Source organism: Epinephelus moara, chromosome 16 (genome assembly GCF_006386435.1).
Source record: "Epinephelus moara isolate mb chromosome 16, YSFRI_EMoa_1.0, whole genome shotgun sequence".
Classification (NCBI taxonomy): Eukaryota; Metazoa; Chordata; class Actinopteri; order Perciformes; family Serranidae; genus Epinephelus; species Epinephelus moara.
In genome coordinates this window covers 31,127,849-31,148,283 of record NC_065521.1, presented here as the reverse complement: position 1 = coordinate 31,148,283, position 20,435 = coordinate 31,127,849, and the positions used below count along the sequence as shown (strand labels likewise).

The window sequence follows — 20,435 nt, the reverse complement described above, 5'->3', positions numbered from 1 at the left end:
GATAAAAACAAATCAGGAGCAGCATCTAAAGTAGCAGCAACAAAGTGACACACATGCACACTTACTTTGACCTGCTCCCAGACGTCTTGCTCCTCGTGCAGCACGCGGCTGGTGTGAAGGGGCGTCTGTGGGACCTTCACCGACTGCTGCATTGGTGAGAGAATATGGATGAGTGTTCACCAAATCTCACAAACATATCCTTTAAAAGCAGCAGTTGCTCAGACAGATTCAAGCCTACAGGGAGCTGCTCACATTAATCCAGGGATGGTTTATGAACTCGGTGATGCTCATTCTCTGGGTGGGCTCGGTTTTCAGTAAGTGGCAGATTAGCTGTTTGGCTGCAACAAGAAATCATCGTCATCATTCAGTGTTCTTGTCACATATCTTTGACAGTCATACAGTATCTGCAATTATGAGGGACAGTTTATCAAAATGTCATCAGGCTAAATTCCTATAATAACATAGACAGGAAAGTTAAATATAAAAATATTTAAAATCAGAGTGTCTCTGCAATGTGTAATTCATAGAATCCATTGAAAACACTGTTATTGCCTTGCTGCTGGGCTTTTGTATTGAAGCCACAGAATAATACTACTACGTCTTCTGTTTATACAGCTAACCAACTTGGGAAATGGTAGAGTAAAAGAAAGAGTATGTTGTGCTTTCACAGAAGAAAAACTAGAGAAAAATTGACTTGTATGAGCACTGATGAAAAGTAGAACAGAAAGTAAACACTGATTATGACAAATTTACAATCTGATAGAACATCCACTTCAATTTCCATCATGCCTCCCTCTCACCTTCCTCAGACACATCGCACCACTCGGGGTTGGGGAACTCATATTGTCCGTTGCAGATCCGTCTTTTCATTCCCGGGGATATTGCCAGACCATGATGCGAGAAAAAGGGAGGATATCCACAAAGTCTGTGTGTACGAGAGAAAAGAAATTGCTTGATGACAAGAAAATTATATAATTATATGCAACAATCATTTAGAGACGCATTAGAGTCAACCATGATCCAAGATAAAATATCACTTAAAGAAACCACACACCACACTGATTGACTTACAGAATATACATAATGACACCCAGAGACCACATGTCACAGGATCTGTCATACTTCTCTGGACCAAGAACTTCTGGAGCTGCCACAGTGTCAAGAGAAACTATTTAAATCGAAGGATTCACTTCTGTTTCACATTCAGTACCTTTGAGAATTATACAAAAAAAGACAGATGACTGGAAAAAAAAACACATAAAAAAAAAACAATCATTAAAGTACAATATGTCAGATTTTCCAACCACACACAGGATGTGACTTCTCATAACCCACATCAGTCTAGCTACTTTCCACAGGAACCAAACCCCAAAATCCCCTCAGGGATCCCCTCATCAAAGATGACGGTTACATTTTAAAAAGCACATGGCAAAAATGTGATGATTTAGAATCTGGTTATTAACAGGGCTGACTGAAATGCTTCAAAGACTCAAAGCTTCGATCATTGCCATGATAATCTAAATCCAAATCAGTCTTCGAAGCTCCGTTTATGTATATATGATATTAAGACTTTCAAAAAATTAATGAATCCCAGAAAAAATAATGCATTTAAAAAAATTAACGTAGAATAATCACATTCCGTGGTGTCCTTTGCTGCAGGCCACAGTGGCTTTGTCACATGATGGAGGCAGATGAGACTACGCTGCTTGGCCCTGTGAATGGAACATTTATATTTAAAAACGCCCAGATGGAACTGTTGATAGGAGCACAATCCAGTTTTCGTACCATCAAAGTACTTCAAGCCTAAAAAACACAAGGCATGTAGCAGCGAACCCCGAGGTCTGAGCTAGCCTCTGATGCTAGGGCTAGCAGCCAGCCTTGTCAAGCCTAACTTGACCAGACGCTCAGACGCAAACTGAGTATGTCTACCTGTGACCAACTGACTAACTCCCCCGCAAAATGGATTGCAATGGACTACAGACCAGTTTTGGTGGTAGAGGACAGGGGGACAACTATGTCCAAAATCCAGCAGCTTTACTGCGACACATCTGCCAAAATTCATGGGAATACTTTCACAGCAAAAGTTCATGTATGCGATTAATTTAGATTCATTCATCACAGAGAATGTAATTAATTAGATCAGTGGTTCCCAACTGGTCCAACCATGGGGTCCAATTTTCTCCTTAGTGATTAGTTCAAGGTCCACGCAGTTGAATACATTCAGGGTCATACTTGCGCTTAGTCAAGCAGTTGTGCTGTCTGTTAGTGACTCACTCTACAGCTGAAAACTGCACTTCAAAATAAAAGCTCTGTGCCAGAAATCCACTGAAAGTGTGTTTTTTTTTTTAACAAACTTAACATGTTTATGAGTCACTTGAGGTCCATTCAGAACGAACCCACGGCCCAGACCCACCAGCTGAGAACAACTGAATTAGATTTGATAGAAAGATAGATAGATAGTCCATGGATCACTAACAAGAAGTCCAAAAAGTCAAACATCTGGAAGAGTTTCTAAAATGGCAAATATGCCACACCAATCTACAACGAGCTCACCTGAACACTTTAAGTAAGAGCTCGGCCACCTAGCAAAGTATTCATTTTTTCTAGGTATAATGGCTTATAATGTGACCTGCATGCTAACAAAATTAATCACACTATCTTAGATTATTTTAGGGGAATCAACTAAAAACTGATGTTTCAAAAAAGTCCCACTTATGTTCTCGTCTCTCACTAAACTCCCCACCACCATGGAAGCATTTGATGCCCACAAAGTGGTATTCAGGACAGCTTTTGTTATTAATAAATAATGAACTACCAGTGTGAAGAAAATGTCAGAACTCTATAAATTGCATTTACACAGTATGTCGTGTGGTCTGTAAGGCTTTTCCACAGACACAAAGCTGTATCTTGCTGCTCACAGTGGTTCCTGTTGATACATGGCTATCACTGACATCAGGAGGTCTCATCTCACACAAACTCATATAATTCAATGAGACACTCACCTAAACAAAAATAAAATGTTCATAGCTATAACCGTCACTTTGTCTGCATGGACAAACAGTCTAGTGTATCATCAACCTGATACAATTACTTTCACATCACATGTTGTGGGGTCTTACCTACATAGTACGGGGTAAAACACGGTGTTGCTAAAGAGTTTAAGGTGGTGATTTCTTTGGCAAACCCAAAGTCTGTCAGCTTGAGGAGGGCATCTGACCTTTTGGAGGTGTACAGCAGGTTCTCTGGCTGAAAGAGACATCAACAGCAATCAAGCGTCTGGAGAACAGGAGTGACATAACTGGTCATCAACCACAAGAAAAGCAAATAAATATGAAAACAGAAATAAAATAAATAGCAAATGTGAGCCTAAACAAAAGCTCTGTCTATTTTATGACGCCTCTCCCTGTCTTTGGACGGTAAGAAACATTCCCAAATTAAGTTAAAAACATTCAGGTCTGTCTTTAATCTGCGTAGAAGGTGAGGCTACTTTGATACAATACCATATAAAATACAAATATTTCATACCAAGGAAAAAAATACATAAATTGGGTCACCATTCTAATATAGTGCAATTTTTTTTTCTGAATTTTCAGAAAATCAGCAAAAGAAAATTCATTTATGTGCTTTTCTATCCACTATTGTTATGCAAATATTGGGAGCTGGTTCATCAAGATAAGCAGTGAGTGGTGCTAATTCTCCAGGCAGGTGCCACTGCAGAGGAGGGCACAACAAAATGATGTAATTAAAGGTCCAGTGTGTAAAATTTAGGGCGATATGTTGGCAGTAATTAAATATAAAGTATGTTTTATTGAGTGCATAATCCCCTGAAAATAAGAATTGTTGTGTTTCCATTACTTTAGAATGAGCCATTTATATCTTCATAGGGAGAGTGTCCTCTTCTACGGAGTTTGCCATGTTTTCTAGCCCCAAATGGATAAATCAAACACTGGCTCTAGATACGGCCATTCGTGTCTGCATGTTGGTGAAGTTTCAGTTAGTTGCAATCTGCAACCACAGCCAAGAGATACCACTAAATCCTACAGACTAGACCTTTAAAAAGAGCACCAGTCAAACCCCAAACGAAGGAAAACAATAGATCTGTAACAGAGAGCACACTGGACACTGGAAATAGTGAGTTTTAAACTAATATCACAGCTCTGTGCTCCTGGAAGAGTTCTGGTAACAGCCCTGTGTGCATACATAGCGTGTCAAAAGCCACCCAGAGATGATGAAGAGAGCTTACAGTACATCATGACCGTACAATGTCAGTTATACGCTGAATCTGCTTTCATGGTATTTTGTCACAGTTACCTTTCATCAATGCCCCGACTTCTCCACCTCCCCCAAGTATAAAAGCTTTTATGCCATATTTAATTTTTGGCGCTACTTGAAAATGTGCATATAAAGAGGTGGATGGAAATGCAACCATTAAGGGTGCACAAGTTAAATTTTACAAGGCTATAACATGACAACGACAACTTATCCTTTCGTGGTAATTAGCAGAGAACAGTAGAATGACTGTAGTAAACATTAACAGTAAGAGACAGCAAGAATGCACAGCTGGTAGCTGAGGAAAATGAGTACTGACATTTCAAACATTCAGAATCAATATGTATTTATACATCAATACTTAAAACAACACTACACCAGTGTAGAGATGCAGGCACAGCAGCCCACTGATGAAGCCAAGGAGGTGCAATAACACATATTTCACAGATTTCATGCTCAGTTTCCTCCTTTGCGGGTTAACTGGTGGCAAGAGCACGCATACCTCGTAACTTTGAGGTCCCATTTAATCTGTACAGAGACAGATTATTTTAATGCCTTCCTTGTCTCCCCGTGGTTCTTGTCTCTCTTAATTATAAACTCAAGGTAAGCATGTCATATAAGAGCTCTTTAATATTTCATTTGGTAACTCAGCTCAACTGGCATTACGCACACTGGACTCGGACCATCAGTGTAATCAGTCTACACTACAATGCAACATTATGTGTATACATTTGTTCAGTTTTTTACTCAAATGAATTAAACACTCCAGCCCCCCCGCGACCCTCAAGAGGATGAAGCGGTTAGAAGCTGAATGAATGAATGAATTAAACACACATTCTCCATTTACACATCAATACATTGTCCCATTTCCTTAAGAACTATGCATCTTTTTGGTTTTGTAAAACAGCACTTTATTTGGGCTGTCACGCTACAGTGGACGAGGAAAAATAAAAAGTGGTGCTTAGTAACCAAAGCAAGACACAAAAAAACGGCTTCCAGTGTTGGACTTGTTCATGGAAACAACTGTGTGTTTGCCATTAGGGGCCGTCCAATCTGTCTAATTCAGCTGCCATTCACCGTTTTCTTAGATTTCCATGTGTGCAGAAGTTTTCTACTTGGCCCTAAGTATGAGCTCTTTGACATGCACAGGATATTAAATTGTCAGTAGCTTAAGAGCACAATAATAATTTTACTAACCGATGATGAATGATCTCATGTTACTTTCAATGAATACAGTCCACTGTTGTAATTTCTCTTTCGAAATATATAAAACGAGGCATTACCTTGATGTCTCTGTGGGCAATGTTGATGGAATGCAAGAAATGTATGGCCTCGCCGATACTTCTCATGATGTCAGAGGCCTCTGGGTGAAAGAGAAGTGAGGAGAGAAGATATGGAAATGAAAGATGAACAGATACAGAATAAATCATACATTCATGAGCACATGTTGAGATTGTTAAAGTTACAATCCTTCAGACTTTCATGAAACCAAAGCTCAGAGTTTTTGATTGCGCACTGCAGTTGATGTTTTTACAGGAATTTCCCTTCCATGTATTTCCATTCTGAAATTCTTGGTGCGGGATTCAAATTGCCATCACATGCATGAAGAATTCACAGGAAACAAAACCTGCATTTAATCCAGCGTCACTGTTTTTAATATTTAGGGTTGAAGCTACAATAATTCTATTATCATTTACTCTTGATATATCAATTAAATACCATGAATAGCAATAAGTGCACAAGTGAAGAACAAGTGCAAATCCTCATATTTGAGCAGCTGCAACAGGAGATTTTTAGGCATTTTTTTCTTTGAAACAACTGAAACAATTTATCGTTTATTAAATAAGGTGCTGATTAATTTCCACAGATCAATTAATCAACTTACCATTTTAGGTAACAGTGTATAATAACCATAACTGATAAATGGTAAATCAAAATTGATTCAACTTTGGTAAATACTTATTATTCTGTTATCAAACAGTGAAATGAGAATTTTTTTTATTAATTATTAGTAATGCTATAATTTATGCTATTTTAATAGTGTATTGCTGCACACATGCACAGATATATAATTTGTTGATGGTTAATAATTGGTTTGCAAACCACTTATAAACATTATTTGGATAGCTAAAAGTGGCAACTGCTGATTATAATGCCTTATTAAATGGTCAATAAATACAAGTAGTGCATCTATTAACATTAATTAGGTGGCCATTACAATGTTGCAGTGTTTATAGATGCACTACACAGTATTCATTCATTCATTCATACATTCATTCATTATCCTGTTAGGGGTCGCAGGGGGCTGGAGCCTATCCCAGCTGACACTGGGCAGGAGGCGGGGTACACCCTGGACAGGTTGCCAGACTATCACAGGGCTGACACATAGAGACAGACAACCATTCACACTCACATTCACACCTACGGACAATTTAGAGTCACCAGTTAACCCAAGCTGCATGTTTTTGAGGAGGAAGCTAGAGTACCTGAAGAACACCCACGCTGACACAGGAAGAACATGCAGACTCCGCACAGAAGGGCTCCCCCACTCTGGGTTCAAACCAGGAACCCTCTTGCTATGAGGCAACAATGCTAACCACTGCACCACCCTCCCACCCATTTAACCAGGTATTATAATCACCACCTGCAACTTTTTAACAGCCATCCAAATAATATTTGTAGACAGTTTACAAACCAATTACTAGGGAATCACCAAAGGATCCACGATACAATATTATTGTGATTTTAAATATGTTGTGATATGCTGAGTAGTGCGGTAAAATATATTGCGATTTATTACCTTTTTTCAACTGTTAATTATGTCCCCAAAGGAAAATTTTGTCAACATCTGTTTTAACTAATAAAATAAAGTTTTCAGTCTGTTCATCTCACTTCAGCCATTTTTTTTGCAGCGGTAAAATGTATCTAGCGGACTGAAAAAACAATTGATTATTATTCTAGTAGGCTACCTAAAGTTTAATTTGTATTTGATCGATTAAAAAAATCGATACTTGACACTGTGTGATGATGCCCTATTGTCACACTAAGAAATCACAATACTATGCTGTATCAATTACTTTTCCCCACCCCTACCAATCACTAACCATGAACAAACAAGCCCTGTCGCCTCATAGCAAGAGAGTTCTGGGTTTGAATCCGCCAGCCAGCTGGGGATCTTTTTCATGGAGTGTGCTTGTTCTCCCTGTGTCAGCAAAGGTTCTTTGCGGGTTCACCAGCTTCCTCCCACAGTCTAAAGACATGCAGGTTAATTGGTGACTCTAAATTGTCCGTAGGTGTGAATGTGAGTGTGAATGGTTGTCTGTCTCTATGTACTGTATTTGTCAACCCTGTGATAGTCTGGTGAACTGTCCAGGATGTACCCCGCCTCTCTCCCAATGTCAGCTGGGATAGTCTCAAACCTCACTGACTAACAGCTTCACTATTTATTTTTCACTCTCCTACAACAATGTGAATTTACCAAACATTCCCTAGTGCCACTGCTTCAAATTAAAAGCATTCAACTGGCGAAACACAGATGACTTTATATGTGAAGCAGTCACATAGAACAACTGCGACTATAAAACAATACAATGGTCACTGCGGGCATTTTTTTGTCAGCAGATCAATTTCTATCATATTGCAAGGAGATAATGGAACAAGAAGGTGCAGCCACAGTGAGCTACACAGGCTGCACACTTCTAACTCCTCAGCAAAGTAACCAACTCTTTGCTTTGTTGGTGTGCGGAAAACTACTCACACTGATTACTGATCGGCTTCTTTATCAAAACAGCATATGTTTGTCTGGATGCACTGTAAACAGATACACCAGTTGGAAAATATAGCTCCTCTCTGTGTGTTTGCTGCCCCCAGAAATATGTGTCCTGCACTATTAAACCACACTTGCTGTTATCAATCTTAAACAGAGGTGCACCAAATCAACCAGCAGCCCATTCCATGAAGCGTGCCAAGAAAAGTGGGGTCCAATGCCTGACTTGAATTAACTTAACAAATCAGTCTGGGGCAAAGTGGTTCCATAAATGCCAAGTCCATGCAATCAGAGTAATTTGACACAGGTTCAAGTAGTGAAGATCATTATATTAAGCAGCCCAAGATGTTGACAGTGGATCATATTGATACATCATGACAAATAGCAGCAGTAACGAAAGCAGCGATGTTCATGTGTCACAGCTGCCATGAACAAAAGGCTGGCAAAAAATTGCTGATCGACTGAATGTGTAAGAAGCAACTAAGATAAATGTAATAAAGTATTCTGATATGACCTAATTAAATCTTGGGCACAATACATTCAGGAGGAAGAAAGGAAGCGTGCATTTACAGCTAGGTCACCTAGCACTACTGAGCTATCTAATGTTACAGCTCAGCGAAGGAGGATGCCATTAAACCTGATTTCTGGTTGGGTGCACAACAGCAAAAAAGCATCACAGGACAATTTCCTTTAATGTTGTGCACCTTGAAAATTTTGTTATGTTGCAAGTGACATATTTTGTCATGCAATGTAGTGGGCAGTGTTAAATTGCCGCCATGGAGAAAGTAGTTTTAAAACCACCGACGTCGGCCTGCATTATGTGTCTCTATGCTGTCTTTCAGCAGCAGCTCCTAGAAAGCATAGAGGACAGAGACAGGCCCATTATACATCTGTGAGCCGACCAAACTGCCTTCACCAGTCCCGACAGCTGACAGCAGACATTTACGGAGCCAAACTATCTTTCATGCCAGCGCCACAGGAAGAAATCAACAGTGTTTGTATTTATTGCTTCATTGCGTTTATTTCCAGTCATCTGCTGCTCACAGACATGGAGCTGATCAATCAATGCAAATATGGTTAATATATCAAAAACACATATACAGCAGGATACTGGTGTGATTGTAAACAGCTGTTTGTGCAGATTATGCTTCAATAAATGCAACAGAAATAGACTTGTAGCATAAAAAAATGCAGAGGGTCTCAAAGACGACTGAAACTTTTCGTCGAAGCATAAACTGAAAACGTTCTATGCTACATGCTTCCTTCTGTGTGGTGATACAGTTGGCAGGTGTAGTTCAGTCAAAAGGAAACTGCTCCTAAACTGCTCACAACAAGGTCTCTGGATTATCTGGAGTACCTGTGTCACGATTTCTGGAGAGAGAGATTTTTTAAATGTGTTTTTCTCTCTTCTTTTCAGGCACTTTACAGCCAAATGACATCTAGTTCCATTATATTGACGAATGGGCAGACATCTCCACAATCAGAATCTCCAACACTCAATAACTCACACCAACACAATCTAGGTTGTTATGTAGCGCTACAGGTCAGAGGAAAAATATGTATTTTTGGGGAACTGTCCACTCAGTAATAAAAACAATACAATGACAAGAGCATTCCAAATAACACATTTTCTGTTCCTACAAAATGCAGAAGACATTAAAGTGTTTACAAGTACTGTCCCCTGAAACAAATGGAGGCAGTGGTTGTAGACATTCAACACAAAAAGCTTAAGATGTGAAAGGTGGAACTGGAAATCCAACAACTGGTGCCATATTCAAGAAAATGACACGTAACCTTTTTTTTGTGAATCCATTTAATCATATGCCTTATCCTCCAACAGGCAACTTCCACTTGAAATATGAATAAAATTAAATAATATGTGTCTTGTTTTCATTAAATGAAATTGAGATAAAAGTGAAAAGAAAAAAATGAAAGCTACATAAAACAGATTAAGTAAAGCCTTAACATAAGGATTGGAATGTAAAAAATAATTATTCGCACATATGTTTCTTATAACTCCGTCTATTTTATTGTCATTAGAGATAGCCTCATTGCCCCAGTCCTCCTCTACAACAATCCTTCAACTGGCCTGTCGCTCCTCAGGCAAGCGATGGTAAGAAGAAGAACACATGTAACGGTCATGTCACATGCCCTTTGTGGAGTCACTCCCTTGTGAGTGCGTGAACAAGGTTGCAGTTGCACTGTCCGGGGCGTCTGTTGGGGAGTCATGAGATAACACAAACAGGGAGGCATGTTCCTAGTCTTCAAGCAAGACCCCTGAGAATTCACCTGGATAGAGATTATAATAATTTATCTGACTTTTTTTTGTAATGAATGGTGACAGTATTTTTAAAGCTGTATTAATTTACATTGCCATATGTTTATTGAGCAGCCTACCTTGTGACAGTTGCAGGGAGAAAGAAGAGGCCCAAGGGATTCTGGAGTCATGAACTGAGCAAGGCAAATATGCCCCCATGTTAGTGTTGATACGTTTTACATCAGAGACCATCTGAAAGAATGGAAGATGTAGGTCATTGTACTGGAATACTCGGCATAATAACAAACAATTTATTTATTTGTCCCATGAAATCAAATAAATCTAATTCCAGCGATTTAATCCTGTCTGTTTCTTCAATTTGTGCATTAAAAAGACTGTAATAATGAGTATAAGATTGAGCAGTTATAGACAGGGTTTTCATTTAGGAGCCTTGTGGCATAAGGGTGGAAGCTCTTCCTGAGCCTCTCAGCACTGACAAGGTGTATCCCATACCTTCTTCTCAACCTTAGCAGGGAGAAAAGGCTGTAATCAGGGTGACAGGGATCTTTAATGATCCTCCTGGCCTTATCTTTGCAGCACCTGTTGTAAAGATCAAGTAAAGTGGTAAAGCCACATCTATAGTGTGTTCAGCCAAATCATAATGTACCACTTTTTGCAGGGCCTTGTGGTCCTTGGTACCATTTCTGTACCAAGCAGTGATGTTTCCTGTTAAGACAATCTCAGTGGTGCAGGAGTAGAAATTCCTCAGTATATGAGGGGACACCTAGAATTATCTCAAGCATCCTTGCACACTGAGTCCCATGCGTTTTATTGTTCTATTCGGTATGAAAATCGCAATACGTGACAAAATTAAAAGACACATTCCCTCCTTTGCCTCTCTCCACAGGAGTTACCGATCTGGCACCCTCCCCATCTTTCATTTGGCACCGCAGCTGCATGAAGGGGCGGAGCTGTCCTTCTTATCTGTCTCCACATTCTGTGTGCGGTCCACATCCTCCTCTTTGTCATCATCCACCTGAATATTACTATCTGACCTACTGAAAGTAGCTGTCTGAGTTATGAAATGATTCTGTGCGGCCCCTTCCTCTGTCTTGTCACGGCTGAGTCCCACCACCAAGTTTTATTCACTGATTCTTGGTCAAATGTCTCGAAAGGCTTCTGACGGATGCGAAAAACTAAAACGCAGTAAATCGAACCTGTTCCAAACAGGCGGAAGTTTGGGACTCAGTCTGCAAACATGACTGACACAACGTGATGTTTTATGTGTTTTTAGACGAGCAACAATTTCGGACGAAAAAAACGGACTTAGTGTGCAAAGGCCTTTAGTATGTACTGCCCAGGTCAGGCCCTCTGATATTATGGGAGACATAGTTCTTTCCCAACTTCTTCCCAAAGTCCACTATCATCTTCTTAATCTTGCTAATGGTCAAGATAATATTGTTGTCCTGACACCAGCGGGGCAGGTCATCTACTTATTTCAGGTTGGCCTTGTTATGGTTACCAGTGATCAGGCCGACATGTCTAAAAAGAGGGATGTACGTAACTACATTTCAAATGGTGGAGAAAACTCTGTTAAATCAGGCCTTTTCTGTGGAAGCATTTTTAAATCACTGTAATTTGTACTCCAATCTATTCTACAGTAGTAGCCTACAAGACCATTATCTAAACAAAAGGGACCATACCTGCACACTGATACTGTGCAATGATTTCCTGTTGTTGAAGTCTGCCTCTCACGGACCAGATGAATGCTTTTTAAGTATGTGGGTTCAGTCCAGAGCGCTGATAAGGTTTGGGAAATCTACAAAAGTGAAGTAAAAGAGGTTAGCCTCCAAATTGTCACCTCTAACATTAACATCAAAAACATTTCATACAATTAATGCTTGAACTTACCTTCACTTCCATAAAAGGTCTCTTTAATGGTGTGAATTCCTCTGTAACCAGGGGAGGTGATGAACACACTGAGCAGTCTTTTTAAAAACAGGTATACTACACATCCAGAGCGGAGAACTGATGCTTTCCCAATATGCTCTGCATCTCCAACTGTGTACAGAACTGTGCTACTGGCAAAAAAGCAAAGTGCAATGTACACAGTCTGTGGGACTGTGAATGCTTTACTGCGACGTGCTATTCACACAGTATGGCCTGAATAATTTACAACTATATGCACTCCCTTCTCTCAAGAACCTGCATCACTCACATAGGTAGTCGTCAGGGTAGGCCAATGGGTCTGACCTGTCCCTGAATGTACGTCTTTTTGAAATGCCCTGTGTACTATGACAATTCCCTCACTCATCCCCTTATCAATGAAAGGACACGCCATGATTTACAAAGAATGGCACGCAGGTTGAGGTCCTTATTTATAGACCTTTATTAAATTAATTAAAAACCATACACAAACTAAACACATCTAAGTTTACTTTTTAGGCCTAAATGTTAACCAATAAATGAATCAATACATTTACAGGAATACAGGAATGTAACTTTAACTTGCTTGAGAAATAATAATCCCTTTACCTCTTTCTGTGAATGCATGATTCCCTCTGTCTTGGATATGGCTGAATAATTCACCCCCATCCATGCTGAAAGGAAAAACAGAAGAATGGACAGAAGTGCAGTATAATAAGTGTCTGTCAAGTTTCATCATTTTTCTCCTCAATGGAAAACAAATAATCATTTCTTGTCCTTTGCCCCAGACAGTAACAAGTCTGGCAGCAGAAGCACAAGGCCTGCCAAGAGCTCCATGTTACTAACTTGCAAATGAGTGAAAAAAGCAGGGGGCAATTTTGCAATTTTGAGTACTGCAGGGAGTACGAGAGATTTTTCAAACATTATTTTTTTAAAAATATCAGTCATGAATAATTCCTAAAATAATCATACTAAAATAATTAAATGTGACAAATGTATGGAAGTTTGATGAACACATTTTCTATTGAATATTCTTATTTTCAATGCATTTATTAACTCCCTTAAAGTGTCAGCTGTCATAACACGTTCACTTGCCTGATCAGGGGGTACTTGGCTGGGAAAACATTTCAAAGGGGTTGTTAGAGTTGTCAGAGATGATGTTTTTGCTAGTTTGTGTGTTTGTGACATCGGGATTTATCTGAAGAGATGGGGGAGCCCATAATCTTGGATAATTGATTGACATTGCTGCATTTCTTTTTGCCTGTGTAAGAGTCCGTGATGCCGTACCAAACTGTTACAGATGAGGTAAGTAGGCTCTCAGTCATGGCTGTGAAGGAGGATTTGTTTGACTTTGAATTTTTAGAGCTGTCTTAGGAAAATCAGTCTTTTTTGGGAAATGTGGTCTGTATTAATGCTCCATTTCAATGTTGCCGATGTGCGAGCCAAGGAATTTAAAAGAGTCAGAGATGGTTATAGGTTCTCCTAAGAAGTGCATGGGAGTTTTGTTGAAGGGGCTGTACCTAAAGTCTATGATAAGTTAATCTTAATCTTATTTATTTGCTATTTTAACAATTAAAATTCAACGCATTATAGATTATAGTTCTTGTGTTTTAGATGTGTTGAGTTGGAGGTTGTTATCGAGGCTCTAAATGGCTGCTTGGGTGACCTGCGCACAGGGTTTGTCTTTGTTGTTGTTTGTTATAAGTCCAATAATGGTTGTGTAAGCTGCATATTTAAAGAGGCAGTTCCCTCAAGATTGTTTTAGTGTGAGTTACCGAGTGATGAAGATGTCAGCTGTAGAAATGTCTGCCTGTCTGAAAAGCTCAACAGCAATGACTCTTTCCAAAAATCATGAATCAGTTACTCAAGATAATCCCCAGACCTTGTTGTGAGCAGTTCTGGGGACACTCTGTGCTATAACTCACACCAAAAACAATCTAGACTGTTAAATAGCACTACAGGTAAGATGAAAGATATGTGTTTTTGATTTTGGGAGTGAACTGTCCCTTTAAGGATGGTGACTGAGCTGTGGTAGGATGTGAAGAGGTGCGTGTAGAGGAAGAAGATTCAGGGTGAGGGGACGCCTGTTCATATAGTATTTCCTGTTAGTTATTATCAGTACAAAATATCCTATGAATCCTGATAAACCTGCTCCAGCATGTGGCTAAAATTTCTTCAACACGATGAAACTTTTGGTGAAAAGCTTTTGATGTAAATTTAAAACAGCTGGAAACATTCAACACTTGCAACCACTAAACACTCACTCATCATTAGTCACTGTTATTGTTCAATAAAGGATTATAATGACAATGCATTAATCATATCCTATCTAGCTCTGAGAACTTTTTTTTTATTATTCTTTTGTAGCACATGAGATGGCTGTAGATCAGGTAGACGCCGGCCGTAGACAAAGCAGCGTCTGCCTGCTTTTTATTACTTTCTGGCCTCAAGTGTTCTGGAAACTACTCACCTCAGTTGGTACGCATTACCAAAAGCAGCTCCACGAGCACACAAAGCAACTAATACAAGCCACAACTCCTAGAAGCACTTCAAAGATGAACAATTTCCAAAAGAAGGATAGTTCTGTCAGCATAGGAGACCATTTTTAAGATCAAACATAAACATTATTGGGTCTAATTGCGCGTGCATGCGTGTGTGTGTGTGCGTGCTGAAATACACACCACTCCATCAGGATGAGGAGGCATGTCCTGCCATGGTAGAGATTCTCATAAACATCTATGATGGGTACAATATGGGGGCAAGGTGACACCCTCCAGTGTAGCTCTACCTCTCTCCTGGCCTCTGGGCAATCCTGCAGCATCTGTAACACACACGGCAATGGAGTGAAAAAATCAGATTAAGCATGATGAGATTTTTAGTTTCAAATGCAGGCATGTAAACTCGGCCTCAGTTTGATAGTATAATGTTTTGTCGGCATTCAGCACAATTAAACACCATGCTGGGTAAATGTTTTACAAGCAATTATGGAGCACAGGCTTTTTATCTACAAACATAAATTTTACAGCAGGAAAGCCTTGCCTCCGGTGGTGCCCCTGGGTGGGTGGGCATGGCCCCCTGATACAATCGCTAATCGATAACAAAATTGAGGGTGAGTAATGCGACTGACGCCAGCGCCACACTGAGGCATGTAGATAAAGGAAACACTTCCGCATGACTTCACATACTAATCCTTCAGTTTATTTGGCTTGCTGCTTTTGGTATTTGGTAAGACCTGCCCTACTCTGCATCTGACTGGCTACATTGAACTTCTTGACGTGTCTCTCAAGTGTCTTGCCCACAGACTGTATAAGTGGATTTGCAGTGGACACTGGAGAAATAAACCACAACAAAGTCCTGGAAAAGAGCTGAGAGACTAAGAACAGTGTTAAGAAAGAAGAGAGGGGAGAGACAGTGACATACCGATGTCAATGAGATAACTCTGATTTGACAAAAAATAAATAAAAGTAGCTTTGCAAGTAGCAAGCTACTTTTCCATTTTCTCGTAGCTTAGCTTGCAACATTTCTCTGGGGATAGCTTCAATGTTGCAAAACTTCATTTTAATGTAGAGTAACTGGAAGCTTAGTTCACCACATTTTCCAAGCAGCTTGCCCAACACTGCGCCGAGCACGTATAGACACATAGCACATTAAAACAGGATTGTTGTGGTACTCAAAATGTTAACAGTACGGGAATTAGTCTATGCACGTCAGATGATTAGTATCATTAACTGTAAAATAAGAAATCAAAATATATTAGTATGTGATTCCCTAACTCTCATATTGACATAGCTTTCAACAAGCCAATATACTTCAATAGCATAAGTGAACTCCTGAAATCCATTCATCAAATTTTGGTTTTGGTGTGCCATCCCATGTTATTCAGTAGCCCCATCTGGCCACAACTAAAAAGAAATCTCTGGGGCCGCCACTGCTTACTTCCGTTGCAAATAGAGCTGCTTTGTATATTAATTGATTGACAGAAAATTATTGGCAACTATTTTGATAAAGGCTGCTAAATATTTGCTGCCTCCAGCTTCTAAAATGTGGGATTTAATCTTTTTTTGGCATACATGATCGTAAACTACAAAATAAGGCATTCAAAGGTGTCACCATGGCCTGTAGGAAATGATAACAGACATTTTTCACCATATTCTGACATTTTATACAAAAAACGATTAATCCAAGAAATAATCTGCAGACTAATCACTAATGACAAAAATCATTACTTGCAGCTCTGATTGCACATCAGCTCCGTGCCAGTCATTACCACCACAGGAGGCAGTGTAGTCTATTAGAGAGTGCACATTTGGTTCTGGCAATTCATTGTAAGAAGAGTATTTATGCTATGTAGGGGCTGAACAAATCTCTTCCATTTGTAAGATACACATTTCATCTTTACATTTCACAACCTACTTTTCATTCAAGCTCATGCTCATTGATTTATTTGGAAAGATTTCCAACTGCTGTAATTACCCATATGTAATGAAAGACGGGATTCAACTTTTATGATTTTGGATGCAGAACAATCTGAATACTGTTCATACTGCTGCAACATGTATTACTCATATCGCAAAAAAAACAACAACTGCCTGCTGAGTTTTTGATAGCACTCATCACCACATATATCTGCTGCAACCTCAGGGATGTCAGTTTTACAGTCTTCTATATCAGACTCCTTCAGAGAACCTCAAATTATGATTTACTATGGTGCACTTTTTGAACCGGATAAGCCTGTCTCACACACTGTATGTCATAATAAAATGTTAACCCGTTTTCTGAGATGCGCTGCCTTTACAAAACCTCAGCAATGTCAGAGCCATGGTTGTGTGAAAGATGGTGGTTAACTGATGTTCAAATAGATTACAGAGTCATCTGTAACTGGATGTAAATGTACATATGTATGCTGTCCACACTGTCACACTACTTGTGTGTCCACATTCAGTTATACTCAGTCAGTGATGGAAGAAGTACTCAGATCCTTTACTTAAGTAAAAGTACTTATACCACACTGTGAAAATACTCCACTACAAGTAAACGTCCGACAAAAAAAACATACTAAAGTAAAAGGATGTAGGTATTATAACAAAATGTATGCATCAAAAGTCATAGAACTCATTGTGCAGTAAAATGCTCCCTGTCAACGTTTACTTTATATATATGCTTTAAATATGCTGCTTCCCTATGTCGCTTTTTACTGCTGAAGATGTTGTAAAGGTTATACTATTTTTTACTACTTTATATACTGTTGGGTAGTTTAATCTAAAGCACTGCATCATATTCTTTTAAATCATAATATGTTTGTAGCATCGCTGCCCCGTGAGAACCGTCTATCTCTAAAAAGTCAAGTTTTTATGAGCTCAGAAAAACAGCCGTGTTTTCAGCTTTGTGATGATGCATTTTCCAGTTGATCCAAGAGGGGTTTACACAGGGCTTTTTTTGCTTAAGAAGTGGGAGAATTTTCTAAACACATAAAAGAACACTTGATCCTACAGTTTAGGAGAAAAGAACCTAACTAATTTGTCTTTATTTTCACTGAACAGGGAGGGTATGAAGAGTTGTAATCTCAAAGAAAAGTAACTAAAGCTGTCAGTTTTATTTACACAAATGTGGTGGAGTAAAAAGTATAGTATTTGTTTCAGAGATTAAGTAGAGCAGAAGTGTAGTGTACAAAAGGGAAATGCTCGAATAAAGTACCTCCAATTTGTACTTGAGTAAATTACTTGAGTAAATGTAGCTCATTACATTCCACCACAGTATTAAGCCTGTAAACTTGGCAAAATATCTCTAAAAGACACTGCACTGAACCCACTGACTGGGTGGGTCTCAAGCAAGAAATCATATCTGACAAATGCAAATTAGGAGTCTACACAAATAAAAATGTGGGAAGGGACATTTGCTTTTCATCAAAAAAAAATAGCAACTGAAGTCTACACAAATATGCAGCACTGCAAATAATAAGAATCTCATACTTGTGTGGAACAAACACAGGTCGGTTTAAGTCATTTTCTACCTTCTCCATTTTGTTTACCCATCTCAAAACTCCCTCACTGCCTAATGAAAGCTGAGCGTGTGCTATCTGCATGACACCTCGTCCTGCTGTTCCCCAACCAGACGACATAATCTCTTAGTCATCTCTGGCCTCTCGCATGAGGCTACTTTTAGACACAGGCATGTTCCCCCTCTCTCTTTCTGGCTGACAGCATGTGGATAGGAAAAGTCAACACCCCTCCTTCAAAACACCTCAACAGGCCTGAGGCCGTATATAATTCACAAACCGTGGAACAGAAATTAGAACCCGACGAAGCCGTCAGTTGTGCACGAACCCCTAAAATTATAGGTTCCCATGAGAAAAAAATAACTCACATCTAATGCCAACAGAGACCCAACCTCTTGAACTCCGGCAGTGCTCTGTTCTAACGCTAAATGTTGCCTGTCACTGCAAATGCAACAAACACAACAGGTACGCTCTAGCTGGATATGCATCACTCATGCTTTAGCTGTGACTAACTGATCCAGTGGAATTCAGTGGTTACACATCCTTATATCTCCCTACTGGCTGAATTTAATATTAAAAGGGTGACACATACGGTCTTGTGGACAGGAAAGAGTAAACTGTGTATGAGAAGCAGATTTTCTAAAAAAAATAAAATAAAAATTAAAGATAACAGAGAAGCATTTGTTAACTTTCAGCTTGCTCAGCCTGATACACACTGAGCTGAGCCTTGACTGCACTTTCTTTGACTGAATTCTGAGAATGTGGTGAAGGACAGACAAACTCGTTGCACAACAGTCGTCTTTAGCCAGGCTTTGATCCTGTTTACAGCACACATCACATTAAAAAACAAGTTTCAGAGGCTTCTACGCAAGTATTCATTTATTCAAGGAAATGTACATAACAAGTAACTGAAGCAAAACAGGACCTGGGGAACAGCACTGTGAACTAATGGAAATGTTGTTTTACTGAGGAAAGGTGTATTAAATTAATCAAATGCGCAACGCTGTTTTACTACTCCAAATCTGTATAAAATATTCCAAACTGCTGGATTTTCCCCTTTTTAATGATGATGACTTAAAAGCAGCCATTGATCTCCAAAAAATCCTCATCTCTGCATTAAGGTGCTGCCTGTATGCAATATTTACACCCAGAAGGAAAGACATCAATGCACACATCATCAACATTTTTTAAACCACATTCCACAGACCAGTAATCATTTGTGGTCATCATGGATTGTGCAATGGCCAATGCACTTGCCAGGTGCTGACCACCTCTGACACACTTTGAGAGTTACGTACATAGACAAACATCCATCTGCAATGAAGCCAAACATGATTTACTCCATATCCAAACCAGTATCACATATGTATCACCATAACTGGACAATGCTACAGTTTAAAAGTCCATGCTCTGCTGTCTTTACTAGCAAATATCAAATTATAGTGGCGCAGGTTTTAAACTCCACCTCATTGCACTGGGCCAATGACTTTACATTTGTATTTAATGGGCACAATAAAAATGAACAATCTCGAGCACAGAAAGCATCCACTCTCCTCTCAATATCAATTTGACACGTTTATCTCGTATCTAAATTGTTATATAATTCAGTGAAAGATTAAGATAACAGTGTGATTACCTTCAGTGCATACTTTTCTCCACTCTCTTTGTGGAATACCTCCAACACTCTGCCATTTATCCCCATCCCGAGCACCTGACTTGTGACACTGTAATCGTCTGTTATGACATTCCTTTTGATTTGCAGAGGTTTGTTAAAAGGTTTCACAAGACACTGTGGGAAAGGAGCGGAGTTCAGGTTTGGCTGCTGTTGGATCGGGAAAGCCGGCTGACTCGACATGTTAACTACCGGCGGCACATGAGTGATAGCAACCGTCCGACAGGTGCGTTTCTCCTCTTCTCACTGCTTAACTTTCTTAGCTAGCTGCTAACATCAAACGTTAGCTCATGTTGTCCTTGTGTGATATTAGCCCACCGCTAGCCGGGGGCAGCTAGACAGCACTCACTCTGTCTGGTGACTGTCCGGGAAGTCAACCTTCGACTGAGTCTTGACTGACAGTTCAACAATGTGGCCCGGGCCGGAGTTCAAAGCGTGTGGTACAACTTAGTAAATAAAATTACACTTATCAGTCGACAAGTTACCAAACTTCCGGACTGAAACGGTGGAAGTTAAAGCAGCATCCCTCTGTAACGGTCCGACAGGCGCG

At 39.6% G+C, this 20,435-nt stretch overlaps 1 protein-coding gene and 1 long non-coding RNA gene across 5 annotated transcripts in view; both read right to left on the bottom strand.

Annotated features, from left to right (window-relative positions):
- The window catches only part of LOC126402699 (MAP kinase-activated protein kinase 2-like), a 26,275-nt gene extending 5,840 nt beyond the window's left edge, over window positions 1-20,435 (bottom strand). For 2 of the 4 annotated variants that reach the window (XM_050064876.1, XM_050064875.1), the window contains exons 1-9: window positions 19,850-20,435; window positions 14,900-15,039; window positions 12,828-12,892; window positions 5,553-5,632; window positions 3,120-3,246; window positions 1,072-1,147; window positions 801-925; window positions 253-338; window positions 66-146 (exon numbers count right to left, since the gene is read on the bottom strand). In XM_050064876.1, coding sequence (XP_049920833.1) covers window positions 66-146; window positions 253-338; window positions 801-925; window positions 1,072-1,147; window positions 3,120-3,246; window positions 5,553-5,632; window positions 12,828-12,892; window positions 14,900-15,039; window positions 19,850-20,068 — 999 coding nt within the window. In that variant the 5' untranslated portion in view covers window positions 20,069-20,435. The remainder of the gene's footprint in view (window positions 1-65; window positions 147-252; window positions 339-800; window positions 926-1,071; window positions 1,148-3,119; window positions 3,247-5,552; window positions 5,633-12,827; window positions 12,893-14,899; window positions 15,040-19,849) is intronic. The other 2 variants (XM_050064877.1, XM_050064879.1) reach the window with 2 other exon arrangements.
- LOC126402701 (uncharacterized) lies at window positions 9,050-11,989 on the bottom strand. The gene is made up of 3 exons (XR_007571259.1): window positions 10,806-11,989; window positions 10,433-10,544; window positions 9,050-10,324 (listed from the first exon to the last, which is right to left on the bottom strand). It is a non-coding gene; the product is annotated as an uncharacterized LOC126402701 (long non-coding RNA).